Source organism: Rana temporaria, chromosome 7 (genome assembly GCF_905171775.1).
Source record: "Rana temporaria chromosome 7, aRanTem1.1, whole genome shotgun sequence".
NCBI lineage: Eukaryota > Metazoa > Chordata > Amphibia > Anura > Ranidae > Rana > Rana temporaria.
Genome location: NC_053495.1, coordinates 209,253,596 through 209,276,898, shown reverse-complemented (window position 1 = coordinate 209,276,898; position 23,303 = coordinate 209,253,596). Strand labels below are relative to the sequence as shown.

The following is a 23,303-nucleotide window of genomic DNA, read 5'->3' as shown; positions in this document are numbered from 1 at the left end:
TTTACGTTACGCCGCCGCAACTTAGACGAGCAAGTGCTGTATTCACAAAGCACTTGCCCTTTAAGTTACGGCGGCGTAGCGTAAATGGGGCCGGCGTAAGCGCGCGTAATTCAAATGAGGGGGCGTGTTTTATGTTAATTCTTGGTGACCCGACGTGATTGACGTTTTTCCCGAACGGCGCATGCGCCGTCCGTGGAATTTCCCAGTGTGCATTGCTCCAAAGTACGCCGCAAGGACGTCATCGGTTTCGACGTGAACGTAAATTACGTCCAGCCCTATTCGCGAACGACTTACGCAAACGACGTAAAAAAATTCAAAATTCGACGCGGCAACGACGTCCATACTTTACATTGCGTACGCCTCATAATAGCAGGAGCAACCTTACGCCGAAAAAGCCTAACGTAAACAACGTAAAAAAATTGCGCCGGGCGTATGTAAATTTGTGAATCGGCGTATCTAGGTCATTTGCATATTCTACGACGGAAGCGCCACCTAGCGGCCAGCGTAAATATGCACCCTAAGATACGACGGTGGAAGAGACTTACGCCAGTCGGATCTTAGGCTAATTTCGGCGTATCTTGCTTTCTGAATACAGAAAGAAGATACGCCGGCGCAGCTTTGAATTTACGCGGCGTATCTATAGATACGCTGGCGTAAATCCTTGCTGAATCTAGCCCATGAACTTTAATGGCATCCCAGTCTTAGTCCGGAAGGTTCAATATTGAGTTGGCTCCGCCCTTTGCAGCTATAACAGCTTCAACTCTTCTGGGAAGGCCGTCCACAAGGTTTAGGAGGGTGTCTATGGGAAGGTTTGACCGTTCTTCCAGAAGAGCATTTGTGAGGTCAGGCACTGATGTTGGACGGGAAGGCCTGGCTCATTATCTCCGCTCTAATTCATCCCAAAGGGGTTCTATCGGGTTGAGGTCAGGACTCTGTGCAGGCCAGTCAAGTTGCTCCATCCCAACCTCGCTCATCCATGTCTTTATGGGCCCTGCTTTGTTCACTGGTTGAAATCATTTGGTGGAGGGGGGATTATGGCATGGAGGGGGGGGGGAGATTATGGTGTGGGGTCGTTTTTCAGGGGTTGGGCTTGGCCCCTTAGTTCCAGTGAAGGGAACTCTTAAATACTATAGGTTTGTTTTAAAAATAAAACAAAAATAACATGTCACACTTGCCTCCACCGTGCAGCTCGTTTTGCACAGTGTGGCCCCCGAACGCCATTTTCTGGGGTCCCTCGGCTCCTCCCCGCTTCAAATAACCCCCTATGGGAAGCGCTCTCCCAAGAGGGTTACCTTGCGGGCGCGCTCCTGAGCCCTGCATTCAACGTCCATAGCCGCCGAGTGCAGGACTTAGCCCCGCCCCGGCATCATTGGATTTGATTGACAGCAGCGGGAGCCAATGGCTGCGCTGCTATCAATCTATCCAATGAAGAACCGAGAACCCGGGGGAAACATCAAGCACGTTCTCGGCGCGGGACTTTCCAGGGCTCAGGTAAGTAAAACGGGGGGCTGGGGGGGTGGTAACTGTCAGATGTTTTTTTCACCTTAATGCATAAGGTGAAAAAAACATGAGGATTTACAACCCCTTTAAGGCGTCGGCATACCAAGACGTTTTGGACAATTTGATGCTCCCAGCTTTGTGGGAGGAGTTTGGGGACGGCCCCTCCCTGTTCCGCCGTCACTGCGCACCAGTACACAAAGCAAGGTCCATAAAGACATGGATGAGCGAGTTTGGGGTGGAGGAACTTGACTGGCCTGCACAGAGTCCTGACCTCAACCTGATAGAACACCTTCGGGATGAATTTAGAGCGGAGACTGCGAGCCATTTGGGGGAGTATTTTACATCGGCAAAAAAAAGGACATTTTGGTGTAGGATACACGACCGTGTTTAGACTCGGTTCACACTGATGCGACAATCGCTCCCCCGACTTTGGTGCACTCGCCGCATCAGAAGTCGGACCCCAGTTGGCCCCTATTCTGTGCAATGGAACCATTCTAAATCGGTGCAACCTGAGCCGCCTTGACTTAGAGAAAAGTTCCTGCGCTACTTTTGGTACGACTGGAATTTGCTTCTGTTAATGAAGTCCCATCAGGGATGGACAGGCCATAGGGACTACAGGGAGTTTCCCGGTGGGCCGATGTCTCAGTGGGCCGTTTAAAAAAAAAAAAATTTAAACGGAAACTCTCTCAGACCCCCCCTGTCTCTCAGTCCCCCCCTCTTTTAGCCCCCTCCTCTATCTCTCAGACCCCCCCCCCCCACTATCTCTCAGACCCCCAAATATCTCTCAGATCCCCCTCTATCTCTCAGACCCCCCTCTATCTCTCAGACCCCCCTCTATCTCTCAGACCCCCCCCTCTGTCTCTCAGTCCTCTCTCTGTCTCTCAGTCCCCCCCTCTTTTAGCCCCTCCTCTATCTCTCAGACCCCCCACTATCTCTCAGACCCCCAAATATCTCTCAGATCCCCCTCTATCTCTCAGATCCCCCTCTATCTCTCAGACCCCCCCTCTATCTCTCAGACCCCCCCCCCCCCCTCTGTCTCTCAGTCCCCTCTCTGTCTCTCAGTCCCCCCCTCTTTTAGCCCCCTCCTCTATCTCTCAGACCCCCCTCTATCTCTCAGACCCCCCCTGTCTCTCAGTCCCCCCCTCTTTTAGCCCCCTCCTCTATCTCTCAGACCCCCCCCCACTATCTCTCAGACCCCCAAATATCTCTCAGATCCCCCTCTATCTCTCAGACCCCCCTCTATCTCTCAGACCCCCCTCTATCTCTCAGTCCTCTCTCTGTCTCTCAGTCCCCCCCTCTTTTAGCCCCTCCTCTATCTCTCAGACCCCCCACTATCTCTCAGACGCCCAAATATCTCTCAGATCCCCCTCTATCTCTCAGATCCCCCTCTATCTCTCAGACCCCCCCTCTATCTCTCAGACCCCCCCCCCCTCTGTCTCTCAGTCCCCTCTCTGTCTCTCAGTCCCCCCCTCTTTTAGCCCCCTCCTCTATCTCTCAGACCCCCCTCTATCTCTCAGACCCCCCCTGTCTCTCAGTCCCCCCCTCTTTTAGCCCCCTCCTCTATCTCTCAGCCCCCCCCCCACTATCTCTCAGACCCCCAAATATTTCTCAGATCCCCCTCTATCTCTCAGACCCCCCTCTATCTCTCAGACCCCCCTCTATCTCTCAGTCCCCTCCTCTTTTAGCCCCCTCCTCTATCTCTCAGACCCCCCACTATCTCTCAGATCCCCCCTCTGTCTCTTAGCTCCCCTGTCTCTCAGCTCCCTCTCTCTGTCTCTTAGCTCCCCTGTCTCTCAGCTCCCCCCTCTGTCTCTCAGCTCCCCCCTCTGTCTCTCAGCTCCCCCCTCTGTCTCTCAGCTCCCCCCTCTGTCTCTCAGCTCCCTCCTCTATCTCATTCACTCCCTAACTCTTAGGCTGCTTTCACACTGGGTCAGGCATTGACAGTAAAACACTGCTAGTTTTTGGCAGCACTTTACTGTCCTTTTAGCTGCACTATTCGGCGTCTAGCAGGTGCTTTTAACCCCTGCTAGCAGGCAAATTCAAGGTTAAATGCGCCCGTGTAGCGCTGCTGCCAAAGTGCTTTGCAGGCGCTTCAGCAGCAGTTGCCATTCATTTCAATTGGCAGGAGCGGTTTGTACGCCGCTCTTCTACCGCCCCAAAGATGCTGCTTGGAGGACTTTTTTTAACGCCCTGGCAGCGCCCCAGTGTGAAAGCACCCAGGCTTTCACACTGGGACTGCAGCGGAGGCGTTTTTTTAAGGCGCTATTTTTATTGAATTAAAGTGGGCCGGTCTGGATGAAGTCCAGGGCCAAATTTTTCTCCCAGTCCAGCCCTGAGTCCCATGCAAGTGGCGCCAAAGTCGCGCAGGGAGGGTCTGACTTCAAAGCGATCCTGGGCTGAGGGTATGGAGGTCGGTGATTTAAGCTCTCCTATTGGGAGGCATATAGCAAAGCACCATATTTAAAAAAAAAAGCAGAATATTAAATTTGTGGCATTAGATGGGGGTGTGTTTGGATGTTCAAGGTGGTGATTGGGACAAGAGCTTATTACAGGTGGAGGTGAGATTTATTTTTGTATCCCGGACTCAATAAATTTGTCAGCTTTAAGCCCCGCCTGTCATGTCTGCTGAATATTCTGGTAATTTGCAGTTGCCGTTATTACTACATAATGGCAACCTTGTATTTCGTGGTCATTCAAGTATTTTTGTATTTAGATTTCACCCCTAGGTGGTGCTGTTTGATCACCAGGCACACACTGTCCCGTTTACCTTTAAGAAGAACTTTATTTTTTTTTATTGTGAATAGAGCAAGGGGAGGGGTTATAACCCCTGTCAGGTTTAATTTTTTTTAACCCCCTGTGTCCCATTGGGGAGTTTTCCTTAGAAAGTGACCATCCATATCTATTACCTCATCAGAAGGTGTCCATTCATATCTATTACCTCATCAGAAATTGATCATATTTATCTATTACCTCATCAGAAGGTGTCCATCCATATCTATTACTTCATCAGAAGGTGTCCATTCATATCTATTACTTCATCAGAAGGTGTCCATCCATATCTATTACTTCATCAGAAGGTGTCCATCCATATCTATTACTTCATCAGAAGGTGTCCATCCATATCTATTACCTCATCAGAAGGTGTCCGTCCATATCTATTACCTCATCAGAAGGTGTCCATTCATATCTATTACCTCATCAGAAGGTGTCCATCCATATCTATTACCTCATCAGAAGGTGTCCATCCATGTCTATTACCTCATCAGAAGGTATCCATCCATATCTATTACCTCATCAGAAGGTGTCCATCCATATCTATTACCTCATCAGAAGGTGTCCGTCCATATCTATTACCTCATCAGAAGGTGTCCATTCATATCTATTACCTCATCAGAAGGTGTCCATCCATATCTATTACCTCATCAGAAGGTGTCCATCCATGTCTATTACCTCATCAGAAGGTATCCATCCATATCTATTACCTCATCAGAAGGTGTCCATCCATATCTATTACCTCATCAGAAGGTGTCCGTCCATATCTATTACCTCATCAGAAGGTGTCCGTCCATATCTATTACCTCATCAGAAGGTGTCCATTCATATCTATTACCTCATCAGAAGGTATCCATCCATATCTATTACTTCATCAGAAGGTGTCCATCCATATCTATTACCTCATCAGAAGGTGTCCATCCAAATCTATTACTTCATCAGAAGGTGTCCATCCATATCGATTACCTCATCAGAAGGTCTCCATCCATATCTATTACCTCATCAGAAGGTGTCCGTCCATATCTATTACCTCATCAGAAGGTGTCCATCCATATCTATTACCTCATCAGAAGGTGTCCATCCATATCTATTACTTCATCAGAAGGTGTCCATTCATATCTATTACATCATCAGAAGGTGTCCATCCATACCTATTACCTCATCATAAAGTGACCATCCATATCTATTACCTCATCAGACGGTGTCCATTCATATCTATTACCTCATCAGAAGGTGTCCATTCATATCTATTACCTCATCAGAAGGTCTCCATCCATATCTATTACCTCATCAGAAGGTGTCTGTCCATATCTATTACCTCATCAGAAGGTGTCCGTCCATATCTATTACCTCATCAGAAGGTGTCCATTCATATCTATTACTTCATCAGAAGGTGTCCGTCCATATCTATTTCCTCATCAGAAGGTGTCCATCCAAATCTATTACCTCATCAGACGGTGTCCATTCATATCGATTACCTCATCAGAAGGTGTCCGTCCATATCTATTACCTCATCAGAAGGTCTCCATCCATATCTATTACCTCATCAGAAGGTGTCCATTCATATCTATTACTTCATCAGAAGGTGTCCATCCATATCTATTACTTCATCAGAAGGTGTCTGTCCATATCTATTACCTCATCAGAAGGTGTCCGTCCATATCTATTACCTCATCAGAAGGTGTCCATCCATATCTATTACCTCATCAGAAGGTGTCCGTCCATATCTATTACCTCATCAGAAGGTGTCCATTCATATCTATTACTTCATCAGAAGGTGTCCATCCGTATCTATTACCTCATCAGAAGGTGTCCATTCATATCTATTACTTCATCAGAAGGTGTCCATCCGTATCTATTACCTCATCAGAAGGTGTGCATTCATATCTTTTACCTCATCAGAAGGTGTCCATCCTCATCTATTACCTGATCAGAAGGTGTCCATCCATATCTATTACCTCATCAGAAGGTGTCCATCCATATCTATTACCTCATCAGAAGGTGTCAATCCATATCTATTACCTCATCAGAAGGTGTCCATCCATATCTATTTCTTCATCAGAAGGTGTCTGTCCATATCTATTACTTCATCAGAAGGGGTCCATCCATATCTATTACCTCATCAGAAGGTGTCCATTCATATCTATTACATCATCAGAAGGTGTCCATCCATATCTATTACCTCATCATAAAGTGACCATCCATATCTATTACCGCATTTTATTGAATTAAAGTGGGCCGGTCTGGATGAAGTCCAGGGCCAAATTTTTGTCCCAGTCCAGCCCTGTCAGAAGGTGTCCATTGATATCTATTACATCATCAGAAGGTGACCACCCATATCTATTGCCTCAACAGAAGGTGTCCATCCTCATCTCTTATCTCCTTAGAAAGTGACATCCACATCTATTACCAGAGCAGAAGGTGACTCTCCATATCTATTATGATAAACGTACCGTGAGAGGGACCTTTCACTGGGATTGATCATGTTATAAGCGGGACGCACTGCACGCTCATTTCACAAAACATTTCTAACAGGTGGAATGTGCTGACATTCATTTCCATATGCATAGAACTGATACATTTATGTAAATTGATAACAAACCTGGTGGTGGATCTTATCTTTCATCTCAGTGACCTTCAGAATGTATGGAAAAAGATTTCCCAATGTTCATTAATGATTGTTGTTTATGACCTTTCCAAGGTGCGACAAAACAATCCGATCCTCGGTGTCATTGGACTGTGTTCAACCCTACACAGTCCGATCCTTGGTATATGTGAAGTGTTCAACCCTACACAGTCCGATCCTTGGTATATGTGAAGTGTTCAACCCTACACAGTCCGATCCTCTGTATATGTGAAGTGTTCAACCCTACACAGTCCGATCCTCTGTATATGGGAAGTGTTCAACCCTACACAGTCCGATCCTTGGTATATGGGAAGTGTTCAACCCTACACAGTCCGATCCTTCCTTGGTATATGGGAAGTCTTCAACCTTACACAGTCCGATCCTTGGTATATGGGAAGTGTTCAGCCCTACACAGTCCGATCCTTCCTTGGTATATGGGAAGTCTTCAACCTTACACAGTCCAATCCTTGGTATATGGGAAGTGTTCAACCCTACACAGCCCGATCCTTGGTATATGTGAAGTGTTCAACCCTACACAGTCCGATCCTTTTTATATGGGAAGTTTTCAACCCTACACAGTCCGATCCTTGGTATATGGGAAGTGTTCAGCCCTACACAGTCCGATCCTTGGTATACGGGAAGTGTTCAACCCTACACAGTCCGATCCTTTTTATATGGGAAGTTTTCAACCCTACACAGTCCGATCCTTGGTATATGGGAAGTGTTCAACCCTACACAGCCCGATCCTTGTTATATGGGAAGTGTTCAACCCTACACAGTCCGATCCTTGGTATATGGGAAGTGTTCAACCCTACAAAGTCCGATCCTTGGTATATGGGAAGTGTTCAACCCTACACAGTCCGATCCTTGGTATATGGGAAGTGTTCAACCCTACACAGTCCGATCCTTGGTATATGGGAAGTGTTCAACCCTACACAGTCCGATCCTTTTTATATGGGAAGTTTTCAACCCTACACAGTCCGATCCTTGGTATATGGGAAGTGTTCAACCCTACACAGTCCGATCCTTGGTATATGGGAAGTGTTCAACCCTACACAGTCCGATCCTTGGTATATGGGAAGTGTTCAACCCTACACAGTCCGATCCTTGGTATATGGGAAGTGTTCAACCCTACACAGTCCGATCCTTGGTATATGGGAAGTGTTCAACCCTACACAGTCCGATCCTTGGTATATGGGAAGTGTTCAACCCTACACAGTCCGATCCTTGGCATATGTGAAGTGTTCAACCCTACACAGTCCGATCCTTGGTATATGGGAAGTTTTCAACCCTACACAGTCCGATCCTTGGTATATGGGAAGTGTTCAACCCTACACAGCCCGATCCTTTTTATATGGGAAGTTTTCAACCCTACACAGTCCGATCCTCTGTATATGGGAAGTGTTCAACCCTACACAGTCCGATCCTTGGTATATGGGAAGTGTTCAACCCTACACAGTCCAATCCTAGGTATATGGGAAGTATTCAACCCTACACAGTCCGATCCTTGGTATATGGGAAGTGTTCAACCCTACACAGTCCGATCCTTGGTATATGGGAAGTGTTCAACCCTACAAAGTCCGATCCTTTTTATATGGGAAGTTTTCAACCCTACACAGTCCGATCCTTGGTATATGGGAAGTGTTCAACCCTACACAGCCCGATCCTTTTTATATGGGAAGTTTTCAACCCTACACAGTCCGATCCTTGGTATATGGGAAGTGTTCAACCCTACACAGTCCGATCCTTGGTATATGGGAAGTGTTCAACCCTACACAGTCCGATCCTTGGTATATGGGAAGTGTTCAACCCTACACAGTCCGATCCTTGGTATATGGGAAGTGTTCAACCCTACACAGTCCGATCCTTGGTATATGGGAAGTGTTCAACCCTACACAGTCCGATCCTTGGCATATGGGAAGTGTTCAACCCTACACAGTCCGATCCTTGGTATATGGGAAGTGTTCAACCCTACAAAGTCCGATCCTTTTTATATGGGAAGTTTTCAACCCTACACAGTCCGATCCTTGGTATATGGGAAGTGTTCAACCCTACACAGCCCGATCCTTTTTATATGGGAAGTTTTCAACCCTACACAGTCCGATCCTTGGTATATGGGAAGTGTTCAACCCTACACAGCCCGATCCTTGGTATATGGGAAGTGTTCAACCCTACACAGTCCGATCCTTGGTATATGGGAAGTGTTCAACCCTACACAGTCCGATCCTTGGTATATGGGAAGTGTTCAAGCCTACACAGCCCGATCCTTGGTATATGGGAAGTGTTCAACCCTACACAGTCCGATCCTTGGTATATGGGAAGTGTTCAACCCTACACAGTCCGATCCTTGGTATATGGGAAGTGTTCAACCCTACACAGCCCGATCCTTGGTATATGGGAAGTTTTCAACCCTACACAGTCCGATCCTTGGTATATGGGAAGTTTTCAACCCTACACAGTCCAATCCTTTTTATATGGGAATTTTTCAACCCTACACAGTCCGATCCTTGGTATATGGGAAGTGTTCAATCTTACACAGTCCAATCCTCTGTATATGGGAAGTGTTCAATCCCACACAGTCCGATCCTTGGTATATGGGAAGTGTTCAACCCTACACAGTCCGATCCTCGGTATATGGGAAGTGTTCAACCCTACACAGTCCGATCCTTGGTATATGGGAAGTGTTCAACCCTACACAGTCCGATCCTCTGTATATGGGAAGTGTTCAACCCTACACAGTCCGATCCTTGATATATGGGAAGTGGTCAACCCTACACAGTCCGATCCTTGGTATATGGGAAGTGTTCAACCCTACACAGTCAGATCCTTGATATATGGGAAGTGGTCAACCCTACACAGTCCAATCCTCAGTATATGTGAAGTGTTCAACCCTACACAGTCCGATCCTCAATATATGTGAAGTGTTCATTCCTGCACAGTCCATTCCTTGGTATATGGGAAGTGTTCACCCCCCTCCCCCCACAGTCTAATGCTCAGTATATGGGAAGTGTCTATCCCCGCACAATCAATGGAGCAGAGAGTCAGTGGTAATAGCCCCGAACTGAAGACAGCTCTTGCGAAGGAGTGCGGAATGCAGTCCGGCTGGTCCAACTCAAATAGGAGCTTGCTGATGTTGGTTTGGAGAAAACATGCTCCCTCCCTCCCTCCCCCGACCCGAACGTCGGTGCGCAGGCACCGACGTTCGGGTTTTTTCGGCAACCTGTGACGCGCACTATGCGCCGTTCGGAAGCCTGCCAATCACAGGCAGTGCTTGGGAACGCCCACTCCCGCGGGATTGCCGTGAGGTGAAAATCGGGATTAAGAGGTATGTGCTGAGAAAAAAAAAAACCACCAGCATTCTGTCGGTAGGATGGCTCGACTCCGTGTGATGTCAGAAATTTTTTTGAGGGTGAACCTCCATTTTAAGTAAAATTAACAATATATATATATATTTTTTAAAAGCGCCCCCTGTCCCCGGTAGCTCGCATGCAGAAGTGAACGCATACGTAAGTCTCGCCCACCTATAAAAACGGTGTTCAGACCACACATGTGAGGTGTCACCGTGAACGTTAGAGCGAGAGCAATAATTCTAGACCTAGACCTCCTCTGTAACTTAAAGCATGTAACCAGTAAAAAAAAATTAAAGCGTCGCCTATGTGGATTTTTAAGGACCGAAGTTTGGCGCCATTCCACGAGCGTGTGCAATTTTGAAGGGTGACATGTTAGGTATCTATTTACTCGGCGTAACTTCATCTTTCACATTATGCAAAAAAAATTGGGCTAACTTTACTGTTTTTTCTAGAAACATGAAACATTTCCCCCTCAAAAAACGCGTTTGAAAAATGTCTGCGTAAATACTGCGCGAGATAAAAAGCAACAACCACCATTGGATTCTATAGGGTCCCTGATAAAAAAAAAACATATATAATGTTTGGGGGTTCAATGTTATTTTCTAGATGTTGGAGAGAAATGTCAGATTTGGCCTGGTTGGCAAGCGGTTAAAGTGTATTTTTCTTCCCAAAAAATTGCGTTTGAAAAACCGATGCGCAAATACAGTGTGACATAAAATATTGTAATGACCACCTTTTTATTCTCTAGGGTCTCTGCTAAATATACATAGTGTTTGGGGGTTCTAAGTAATTTAGATTTAATCTTGCAAGCAACAAATGTCATAAAAAGACCTGGGCCCAGATTCAGGTACATTTGCGCTTTATTTGCGGAGGCACAGGGGACGATTTTGCCCTGCGCCCCCGCAAATATTTTGCGCTGCCCTCGATTCACGGAGCAGTATCTCCGTAAATTGCGAGGGCACGCCGGCAAAATTGCCCGGCGTAAGCGCGCGCAATGTAAATGATCCCGCCGGGGGCGTGAATCATTTAAATTAGGCGCGCTCCCGCGCCGAGCGTAGAGCGCATGCTCCGTCGGGAAACTTTCCCGACGTGCATTGCGGCAAATGACGTCGCAAGGACGTCATTTGCTTCAAAGTGAACGTGAATGGCGTCCAGCGCCATTCACTTACGCAAACGACGTAGATTTTAAATATCGCGACGCGGGAACGTGGGTATCATATAGCATTGGCTGCGCCTGCTATTAGGATGTGTAACCTTACGCGAAACCCGACGTACGCAAACTACGTAATTTGCGTACGCAGGGCTCGCGCAACATTGTGAATCGGTGTTAGTATGCAATTTGCATACTATACACAGATCACAATGGGAGCGCCCCCTAGCGGCCAACGCAAGAATGCAGCCTAAAATCTGCGTGGCATAAGAGCCTTATGACACGCAGATTTTAGGCTGCAGTCGGCATAGCGATGTTCCTGAATCAGGAGCATTCGCTACGCCGGAGCAAGTAAGCAATTGCGCTGTGTAACCTATGGTTACACAGGCGCAATTGCTTCTTGAATCTGGCCCCTGGTCTTCAAGTGGTTAAAATACACCTATGATAAAAATTATAGACCCTTCAACTTACACAATCTGCAGGGGATCAAATAATTATCCCCCCCCCCGTACAGTGTTGCCAACCATCCGTATTTTTACGTAAAAACGGGCACTTTTTTCCCCACGTTCGGAAATGTCCGTGGTTGCAGTGATGTGCCAGTAAAATTACCCGAGATTGGTTCGGCTTGGAACTGCGCATGGAGATTGGAGGCAGGGGGTGATGGTGGCTGCGGTGGCACCGCACAGGGGGATTGAGACAGGGGGCAATGGAGGCAGGGGGAGATTGGAGGCAGAGGGAGATTGTGGCACCGCAGAGGGGGATGGAGGCAGAGGGAGATTGGAGGCAGGGGGCCTGGGGGAATTGGAGGCAGAGGGAGATTGGAGGCAGGGGGAGATTGGAGGCAGAGGGAGATTGGAGGCAGGGGGCCTGGGGGAATTGGAGGCAGAGGGAGATTGGAGGCAGGGGGAGATTGGAGGCAGAGGGAGATTGGAGGCAGGGGGAGATTGGAGGCAGGGGGAGATTGGAGGCAGAGGGAGATTGGAGGCAGGGGGGAGATTGGGGGCAGGGGGAGATTGGAGGCAGAGGGAGATTGGAGGCAGGGGGGAGATTGGAGGCAGAGGGAGATTGTGGCACCGCAGAGGGGGATGGAGGCAGGGGGTGTTGGTGGCAGAGGGGGATGGAGGCAGGGGGTGTTGGTGCCAGAGGGGGTGGAGGCAGGGGGTGTTGGTGGCAGAGGGAGATGGAGGCAGGGGGTGTTGGTGGCAGAGGGGGATGGAGGCAGGATGTGTTGGTGGCAGAGGGGGATGGAGGCAGGGGGTGTTGGTGGCAGAGGGGGGTGGAGGCAGGGGGTGTTGGTGGTAGAGGGGGGTGGAGGCAGGGGGTGTTGGTGGCAGAGGGGGGTGAAGGCAAGGGGTGATGTGACTAAATAATTTGCCCTTATTATATCTAAAATAAAAAAATATGTTTTTTTACCTTAATATCTCCCTTAACCACTTGCTTACTGGGCACATAAACCCCCCTCCTGCCCAGGTGAAATTTCAGCTTACGGCACTGCGTCGCTTTAACTAACAATTGCGCGGTCGTGCGACGTGGCTCCCAAACAAAATTGACGTCCTTTTTTCCCCACAAGTAGAGCTTTATTTTGGTGGTATTTGATCGCCTGTGCGGTTTTTATTTTTTGCGCTATAAACAAAAAAGTGTGACAATTTTGAAAAAAATACAATATTTTTTACTTCTTGCTATAATAAATATCCCAATTTAAAAAAAAAAAACACATTTTTTTTCTCAGTTTAGGCCGATACGTATTCTTCTACATATTTTTGGTAAAAAAAAAAAAATCGCAATAAGCGACTGGTTTGCGCAAAAGTTATAGCGCTTACAAAATAGGGGACAGAATTATTATTTTTTATTATTATTTTTTTTTACTAGAAATGGCGGCGATCTGCGATTTTTATTGGGACTGCGACGTTATGGCGGACACATCGGACACATTTTTGGCGCCATTCACATTTATACTGCGATCAGTGCTATAAATATGCACTAATTACAGTATAAATGTGACTGGCATTGAAGGGGTTAACACTAGGGGGTGAGGAAGGGGTTAAATATGTTTCCTATGAAGTGTTCTAACTGTAGGTGGAGGGGGGGTGACTGGGGGTGACCGATCTATGTCCCTATGTACAAGGGACACAGATCGGTCTCCTCTCCAGAGACAGCACTGCTGTCTCTGTGTAAAACGGCAATGAGAGATGATCTCATATGTTTACATATGAGATCATCTCTCATTGGCTGCACAGATCGCAAACGGCCACTCTGATTGGCCGTTCGCGGTGATCTGTAATTGGCTGTGTCCAAGGGACACGGCCAACACAGATTTTCCCCGTCAATTGACGTCCTGTTGGCTTTTGGGATCCGCGCTGTAGCCGTCAATTGATGGCAGGCGGATCCCAAGTGGTTAAATCACATTGCTATTTGCCTAACGTACTTGTTTGTAGCCTAAATACTGAGATTTGCACCTAAAAATGTAATTTAGTAACTTTGTGAAATGCCAGTAAAAACGTGGCTGCGCCAGTAAATTTCGGGTGTCGTGTCAGTAAATTTCAATCTGGTAGGTTGGCAACACTGCCTCCATATATATACTATACACTTGTATCCAGAGTAGCGGGGGTTGGGCCGTGTTTTGAGGCTCTCATTGGCTCTCTACAATCAGCTGATCTCGGGTGAGATTTTCCATGCGGCGAGCTGAGGGTTAATGGTTGTTGGGAGGGGGTGGGGTTTGTGCGGCAGATGTCGCTGCATGGCGGTGTCGCAGTACAGTCCAGAGGACAATGACGCTCCCACATTCTCTGATTATGGCTTTGCTGAGTGGAGGAGAGGTGCTGTGAGCTGTCACCATGCTCCTGGCACTGTGGAAGGGTCTGCACTTCTCCTGGCTGTCAGTGCAATCTGTGGGGCTGCTGTGCGCTGGGCTGCTGCTGCTGAAAGCCATTTCCCTCCTCTACAGATGGAAGAAGCTGCAATCAGCTGTGAGGGACTTCCCGGGACCCCCCAGTCACTGGCTCTATGGCCATGTCAACCAGGTGAGGGTGTCTGCTGTCATTGTTTGTACCTGGAGGGTGAGAAGGAGCTCAGACAGTCCGCGCTTCAGGTGTCAAGTCTGGACTCAGCCCGGCATTCCCTGGAATTTGACCTCCATATAGTGTCAGTCCCCTATGTGGAGCCTCTGCATCGGGTTATGGCCGCCTCCGTGGTGATCTCTTATGTTCATCCATTATTAGTTCATCACACAGGCTCTCTCTCCCAGAATAAACTTCTTACTGGATTGGGAAAAGTGGATGGAAATGTTTTATCGAAGGCTCCAGGTCAGCTAATGGTGGAGACACGTTGTCAAGGAAAAGACAAAGTATGACAGGTCCTCCTAGCACTGTACAGTCATGGTATGACAGGTCCTCTTAGCACTGTACAGTCATGGTATGACAGGTCCTCTTAGCACTGTACAGTCATGGTATGACAGGTCCTTCTAGCACTGTACAGTCATGGTATGACAGGTCCTCCTAGCACTGTACAGTCATGGTATGACAGGTCCTCTTAGCACTGTACAGTCATGGTATGACAGGTCCTCTTAGCGCTGTACAGTCATGGTATGACAGGTCCTCCTAGCACTGTACAGTCATGGTATGACAGGTCCTCTTAGCGCTGTACAGTCATGGTATGACAGGTCCTCCTAGCACTGTACAGTCATGATATGACAGGTCCTCTTAGCACTGTACAGTCATGGTATGACAGGTCCTCCTAGCACTGTACAGTCATGGTATGACAGGTCCTCCTAGCACTGTACAGTCATGGTATGTCAGGTCCTCCTAGCACTGTACAGTCATGGTATGTCAGGTCCTCCTAGCGCTCTACAGTCATGGTATGACAGGTCCTCCTAGCGCTGTACAGTCATGGTATGACAGGTCCTCCTAGCACTGTACAGTCATGGTATGACAGGTCCTCCTAGCACTGTACAGTCATGGTATGTCAGGTCCTCCTAGCGCTCTACAGTCATGGTATGACAGGTCCTCCTAGCGCTGTACAGTCATGGTATGACAGGTCCTCCTAGCACTGTACAGTCATGGTATGACAGGTCCTCCTAGCACTGTACAGTCATGGTATGACAGGTCCCCTTAGCACTGAACAGTCATGGTATGACAGGTCCTCTTAGCGCTGTACAGTCATGGTATGACTGGTCCTCTTAGCACTGTACAGTCATGGTATGACAGGTCCTCTTAGCGCTGTACAGTCATGGTATGACAGGTCCTCCTAGCACTGTACAGTCATGGTATGACAGGTCCTCTTAGCTCTGTACAGTCATGGTATGACAGGTCCTCCTAGCACTGTACAGTCATGGTATGACAGGTCCTCCTAGCACTGTACAGTCATGGTATGTCAGGTCCTCCTAGCGCTCTACAGTCATGGTATGACAGGTCCTCCTAGCGCTGTACAGTCATGGTATGACAGGTCCTCCTAGCACTGTACAGTCATGGTATGACAGGTCCTCCTAGCACTGTACAGTCATGGTATGACAGGTCCTCTTAGCTCTGTACAGTCATGGTATGACAGGTCCTCTTAGCGCTGTACAGTCATGGTATGACTGGTCCTCTTAGCGCTGTACAGTCATGGTATGACAGGTCCTCTTAGCACTGTACAGTCATGGTATGACAGGTCCTCCTAGCACTGTACAGTCATGGTATGACAGGTCCTCTTAGCACTGTACAGTCATGATATGACAGGTCCTCCTAGCACTGTACAGTCATGGTATGACAGGTCCTCCTAGCACTGTACAGTCATGGTATGACAGGTCCCCTTAGCACTGTACAGTCATGGTATGACAGGTCCTCCTAGCACTGTACAGTCATGGTATGACAGGTTCTCCTAGCACTGTACAGTCATGGTATGACAGGTCCTCCTAGCACTGTACAGTCATGGTATGACAGGTCCTCTTAGCACTGTACAGTCATGGTATGACAGGTCCTCTTAGCACTGTACAGTCATGATATGACAGGTCCCCCTAGCACTGTACAGTCATGGTATGACAGGTCCTCTTAGCACTGTACAGTCTTGGTATGACAGGTCCCCCTAGCACTGTACAGTCATGGTATGACAGGTCCTCTTAGCACTGTACAGTCATGATATGACAGGTCCTCTTAGCACTGTACAGTCATGGTATGACAAGTCCTCTTAGCACTGTACAGTCATGGTATGACAGGTCCTCTTAGCACTGTACAGTCATGGTATGACAGGTCCTCTTAGCACTGTGCAGTCATGGTATGACAAGTCCTCTTAGCACTGTACAGTCATGGTATGACAGGTCCTCTTAGCACTGTACAGTCATGGTATGACAGGTCCTCTTAGCACTGTGCAGTCATGGTATGACAAGTCCTCTTAGCACTGTACAGTCATGGTATGACAAGTCCTCTTAGCACTGTACAGTCATGGTATGACAGGTCCTCCCAGCACTGTACAGTCATGGTATGACAGGTCCTCTTAGCACTGTACAGTCATGATATGACAAGTCCTCTTAGCACTGTACAGTCATGGTATGACAGGTCCTCCCAGCACTGTACAGTCATGGTATGACAGGTCCTCTTAGCACTGTAAAGTCATGGTATGACAGGTCCTCTTAGCACTGTACAGTCATGGTATGACAGGTCCTCTTAGCACTGTACAGTCATGGTATGACAGGTCCTCTTAGCACTGTACAGTCATGGTATGACAGGTCCTCTTAGCACTGTACAGTCATGGTATGACAGGTCCTCCTTGGATATTCCGACCGTGTGTACGCTCCATCGGACATTTGCTTTTGGAATTTCCGACAACAAATGTTTGAGAGCCGGTTCTCAAACTCGCTGGTGCCGTGCGGAACTTTTTACAGGCATTACAGACTGCCCGAGGAGCAGCGACTCACCCCGATTCTCCCTCCCTGCAGCCAGGATAAAGATGAGAGAGGGGGAGGCCGTCCCGCTGGTGTTAGTGCAGAGCCCTGGCATGAGAATATCGGTCTTGCACATCCGTAGGCAGTGCCATCATTCTTCCCGATGCTAGGCTCTCCCCTTCATTTGTCAGACAAATTAGGCGGCTGCGAGGCCGGTGGGAGCGCGAGGCCTTAGGTGACCGTCTAATTTGCCTAATTAAAGAGCCGCCTTTAATGTATGTATACATTGGGTCTGATGTGTGACGTCTCCTCTGGATCTGGAGCAATATATTATCGGCAGATGATTTTTGACGTCTCGTATACCGGTGAGATTTCTCATCTTGGTGTCCAAAGTTGTGGCAGCAGCTGCTGCCGTTACCGAGATATCCATCTTTAAAGTGCCACCGTAAAAAGACGTAAGGCGGTCGGCAAGTGGTTAATAAATATAAATAAAATAAAAATAAATAAATAAAGGGGGGTTGCCATCCAGGGCCCTTTAATAAAAAAAGAAAGAAAAAAATATATAATTTTTTTTTATTTTTTTAATAAAAAAATGGGGGTTGCCATAATAAATATATATAAAAAAATAAAAAAATAAACATTTATATAAAAAAAGAGGGGGGGGGGGGGTTGCCACATGGGGCCCTGGGGACCTCTGAGCCCTTTAATACAAAAAAAAAATTATAAAACAAAGAAATAAAAAGAAAGAAATATATAATTTTTTTTAATTTTTTTTTTGGGGACCTCTGGGCCCTTTATAAATAATAATAATAATAATAATAATAATAATAATTAAAAAAAAAATATATATATATATATATATTTTTATAAAAAAAAGGGGGGGGTTGCCATCCGAGGCCCTGGGGACCTCTGGGCCCTTTAATAATCATAATAATAATAAATAATTATATATATATATATATATATATATATATATATATTTATATATATATATATATATATATATATATATATATATATATATATATATATATATATAAAATAGAAAAATATATAATTTTTTATTATTTTTTTATAAAAAAAAGGGGTTTGTCATCCGGGGCCCTGGGGACCTCCAGACCCCTTACAAAAATAACTAAATTAATAAAAAAAAAGGGTTGCCATCCGGGCCCCTTACAGGTGTACTGCCTGTACCCCCCTGATGGCGGCCCTGTCCATAACTATCAAGATGAGGGTCACCTAAAACAAGGACCTCGTGTCTCTGGGAGTCCGGTGGATGTTGTTTAAAGATGGGAATGTTTTAGTATTGTTGACATAATTCTTGTTTTAGAAATGTCGGCGCGATGCATTGTTTTTGTTTTCTTTGTTTAGTAGAGTGTAGGAGGAGCATTGATATCTCTTTGTAAATTGTTTTACCATGACCAATTGACAATAAATTCTCTCTATCTATCTATTGATCGTCTACCTATCTTTACAGTTCCGCCGGGATGGAAGGGATTTGGATCGGTTGATGGTTTGGGTGAAGAAATATCCCAACGCCTTCCCTCTGTGGCTCGGAAAGTTTGTGACGAGTCTGGTCATCACTCACCCGGAGTACGCCAAAGCCGTGTTTGGGCGATCAGGTGGGAACCAAAACAAATTACCGTATATAAGTATAAGCCGAGTTTTTCAGCGACTGAAAATGCCCCCCTCGGCTTATACTTGAGTCACCTTTTTGCGCCTGATCTCCCGGAATTTGGGGACCGGCCAAACTTGGCACACATGTAGTCCAACTCTTCCTCTACAAATGTGCAAAGTTTGTTGTCCGGGGGACCTACGGCCGGGGAGCACCGATTTTTCAAAGCCGGGCACCCTTTCCATAGACTCCCATGTTAAACGGTAATTTCTCCAGTGAATATGGGGACCCGGTCTTGGCCGGTCGTAGGTCCCCTGGACCCGGGAACTTGTCACACATGTAGCTCCATTTCTCCTCTACAAGTGTGCAAAGTTTGTTGTCCGGGGGACCTACAGCCAGGGAGCACCGATTTTTCAAAGTCGGGCACCCTTTCCATAGACTCCCATGTTAAATGGTCATTTCTCCAGTGATTTTGGGGACCCGGTACCGGCCGGTCGTAGGTCCCCTGGACCCGGGAACTTGGCACACATGTAGCCCCATTTGTCCTCTATAAGTGTGCAAAGTTTGTTGTTTGGGGGACCTAGGACTGGGGAGAAACCGATTTTTTAAAATTGGGCACCCCTTCCATTGTTAAAGTCAGTCTAGGCATGGACACAGTGAGGCATGGGCACAGTGAGGCATGGGCACAGTGAGCAGGGGCACGATCAGCAATCATGGGGCCCCTTACACAGCTTCAGGCCCCCTGGAGCAGAGAACCGGGGGTGGGGGGGGGCCTTTATAAAACATTAAAGGAATAAAGAAAAATATTTATATAAAAAAAAGGGGGGGATAGTTATCAGGGGCCCTGGGGAGATCTAGGCCCCTTATATATGTCATACCATGACTGTATGTATATTTTATTTTATAAAAAAAGGGGACATCTGGGACCTATAATAATAATAATAATAATAATAATAATAATAAAAATATATATATATATATATATATAAAAAAATGTATAGAAAAAAAACAAAACAAAAATAAAGAAATAATAAAAAAAAAAACTTAAAATGTTTTTTTTAAATAAAAAAAGGGGGTTGCCATCCAGAACCTCTGGGCCCTTTAATAAAAAAAATATATATAAAGAAACAAAAAAAACAAAGGGGGGTTGCCATCCGGGGCCCTGGGGACCTCTGGACCCATTAATAATAATAATAAAAAATATATATATATATAAATAAATAAAAAATAAATAAAAAAAATATAGGCTTATACTCGAGTCAATACGTTTTCCCATGACACCCAGAGAATGGCCTGTGACACCCAGAGACTTTTGAAGGATGGGGGGTACTCCTGTGCCAGCGTCACTAATAACTCTTGGGTCTAGGGTCACCCTGTGCCCCTTTTGGGCATAGGGTGACTGATAAATATTAATTATAAATGACATGAGATGGGACATTACTGATAATTCATGTTTTGCAGGATATCTTGGAATTTTACAGGTTGTTAAAGTCTGACTCCAAATGGAGTGTTTTCATTCAATGGGGGGACACATGCTTTTGAGGTGTTAATTGCGTAGACTCCTGAAAGACATTCCATTGTCCATTGTGAGATGCTGAGTCGTAAAGGTCAGATGTTTAGCTTTTAGGTGTTAATTCAGCTTGGCTCCTAAAGACCTTTCATTATGAATGCTAATAATACTGTTTTGTGTGTGGAATGTGACTTGTCAAGCTGTAGTAATTACCTCCTCTAATGCGGAGACGGGCTGTCTGGATAATGTTTAGTAATTAGCCCATCTGAAGGTGTATTGAAGCCCCATTGTGTGATGCTGGGGGTGGAGAGTTCTTTGTTCCTTTGATTACTGTAACATGTTGTACTGTATACATAGGTGTGCACCCCAAAGCACAAACATTTGCATATGTGTGCAAGTGTATATACAGTATACTGATGGTGTCAGTAGAGTGGTGGACGGTATCAGTACGGCCGAGATTGGTGTCAGTAGGGCAGTGGACAGTAGTTTTTTATTTTTTTATTTTAGGAGCCCCATTAGGGAGCTTTGGTGAAATATCAGGGGTCTATTTCATGTGCGTTACTGCATGTTTAACGCAGTATATTTCTGTGCATTAGTGCACGTTTAATGCAGTATATTTCTGTGCATTAGTGCATGTTTAACGCAGTATATTTCTGTGCATTAGTGCATGTTTAACGCAGTATATTTCTGTGCATTAGTGCACGTTTAATGCAGTATATTTCTGTGCATTAGTGCACGTTTAATGCAGTATATTTCTGTGCATTAGTGCATGTTTAATGCAGTATATTTCTGTGCATTAGTGCATGTTTAATGCAGTATATTTCTGTGCATTAGTGCACGTTTAATGCAGTATATTTCTGTGCATTAGTGCATGTTTAATGCAGTATATTTCTGTGCATTAGTGCATGTTTAATGCAGTATATTTCTGTGCGTTAGTGCACGTTTAATGCAGTATATTTCTGTGCATTAGTGCACGTTTAATGCAGTATATTTCTGTGCATTAGTGCACATTTAACGTTGTATATTTCAGTGTGTTATGTGCCGTTTAATGCTGTATTTTTCTGTGCGTTAGTGCACGTTTAACGCAGTATGTTTTGGTGCAATCTACACCACACAGGGTGATTAGGGTGTGCCCAGGCAATACTCACAACCTTCCGGGGGCTTCAGAGTCATAGGAGGGGGGTGGAAATCATTGGAGGATGATGTGGAGACGAAGATCAGATTTTTATGTTCTCACCATAGATACAGCTTTACACTCATGAATGAAATATGAACAGCAGGTAAAAAACATTTTATTTGTTTTATCTGCAGATCCAAAAACACCAACCGGCTACAATTTCCTGATTCCATGGATCGGTATGTTCTCTGTGATTGTTTTACCTTCACCACCCTATCGGGTCTTCCATTCTCCTTTAGGCCATTCATTGAGAGATTTTCTTTCCTGCAATCCCTCCCATGGAGCCATTGTGTTCCCATTGGGGGGGGGGGGGGGGGGATGGGTTGGGGAAGCCACCCTCGCAGGGAGAACATAGGGATTATTGCTGGGTGCTATAACAGCTACTAGCAATAATGGCATGTAACATCTGACAGGCTGGTTGTTCTGGGTCTTGAATCATCACCTAAAACCCGGACACATTGTTCAAACCCGGACACATTATTTAGAGCAATTTGGCCACACCCACCGTTCACCACGGCGCAATATGAGCGCTGCATTACTACTCTTGTGTCCTCTTTGGGGACCTTAGCCACTTGCCGAGCACAATACATACACTATATTATCAAAAGTATTGGGACGCCTGCCTTTTCACGCAATGAACTTTAATGGCATCCCAGTCTTAGTCTGTAGGGCTCAGTATTGAGTTGGCCCCTCCCCTTTGCAGCTATAACAGCTTCACCTCCTCTGGGAACGCCGTCCACAAGGTTTAGGAGGGTGTCTATGGGAATGTTTGACCATTCTTCCAGAAGAACATTTGTGAGGTCAGGCACTGATCCCAAAGGTGTTCTGTCGGGTTGAGGTCAGGACTCTGTGCAGGCCAGTCAAGTTCCTCCAGTCCACCCCAATGTGCGTGTAAAGGCAGGTGTCCCAATACTTTTGGTAATATTGTGTATTTGTAATTGGATCCCCCTCCTAAACTGTCCATTTCAATTCACTTTCTGTATAACTTGCTGTATATCCACCGCACATAACGGGGGTCACTCTGAGGATTATTCTCTCTGTACAGGGAAGGGATTGCTGGTCCTTTCGGGGAACACCTGGTTTCAGCACCGCCGGCTCATTACTCCAGGCTTCCATTATGATGTTCTGAAACCGTACGTCAAACTCATCTCCGAATCCACCAATGTCATGTTGGTATGTACAGAGCAATGGCGGCTTTCCGTCCCTCCGATATCTCGCCGGCGGGATTCCTCCATCACACAGCTGACTCAGCATAAAGCTTAGCAGAAGAATGAACAGCCTTTGTATCAGTGTTGCCAACCTACCAGATTGAAATTTACTGACAAGACACCCAAAATTTACTGACATGACACCCAAAATTTACTGGCACCGCCACGTTTTTATTGGCATTTCACAAAAGTTACAAAGTTACTTTTTTAGGTGCAAATTTTAGTATTTAGGCCACAAACAAGTACACCGGGCAAATAGCAATGTGATTTAAGGTAAAAAGCATTTTTGTTATTCTCGACATAAGAAGGGCAAATTATTTCGTCCAATCACCTCCTGCATCCATTACCAGTCAGCATCGCCCCCTACCTCCAACACTCTCTGCCACCATCCCCCCTGCCGCCATCGCCCCCTGCCTCCAACACCCTACCCACCATCCCCCTCTGCCACCAGAACCACCTGCTCCATCCCCCTCTGCCACCCATCTCCCTCTGCCATCATCCCCCTCTGCCACCAGCACCACCTGCTCCATCTCCCTCTGCC

At 46.3% G+C, this 23,303-nt stretch overlaps 1 protein-coding gene across 1 annotated transcript in view; it reads left to right on the top strand.

The window, feature by feature from the left end:
• Positions 1 to 14,099: 14,099 nt before the first annotated feature.
• Positions 14,100 to 23,303, top strand: part of LOC120946134 (cytochrome P450 4B1-like) — a 30,060-nt gene continuing 20,856 nt past the window's right edge. Inside the window, exons 1-4 of the mRNA XM_040360930.1 lie at positions 14,100 to 14,418; positions 18,730 to 18,874; positions 21,689 to 21,733; positions 22,600 to 22,727. Coding sequence (XP_040216864.1) covers positions 14,233 to 14,418; positions 18,730 to 18,874; positions 21,689 to 21,733; positions 22,600 to 22,727 — 504 coding nt within the window. The 5' untranslated portion in view covers positions 14,100 to 14,232. The remainder of the gene's footprint in view (positions 14,419 to 18,729; positions 18,875 to 21,688; positions 21,734 to 22,599; positions 22,728 to 23,303) is intronic.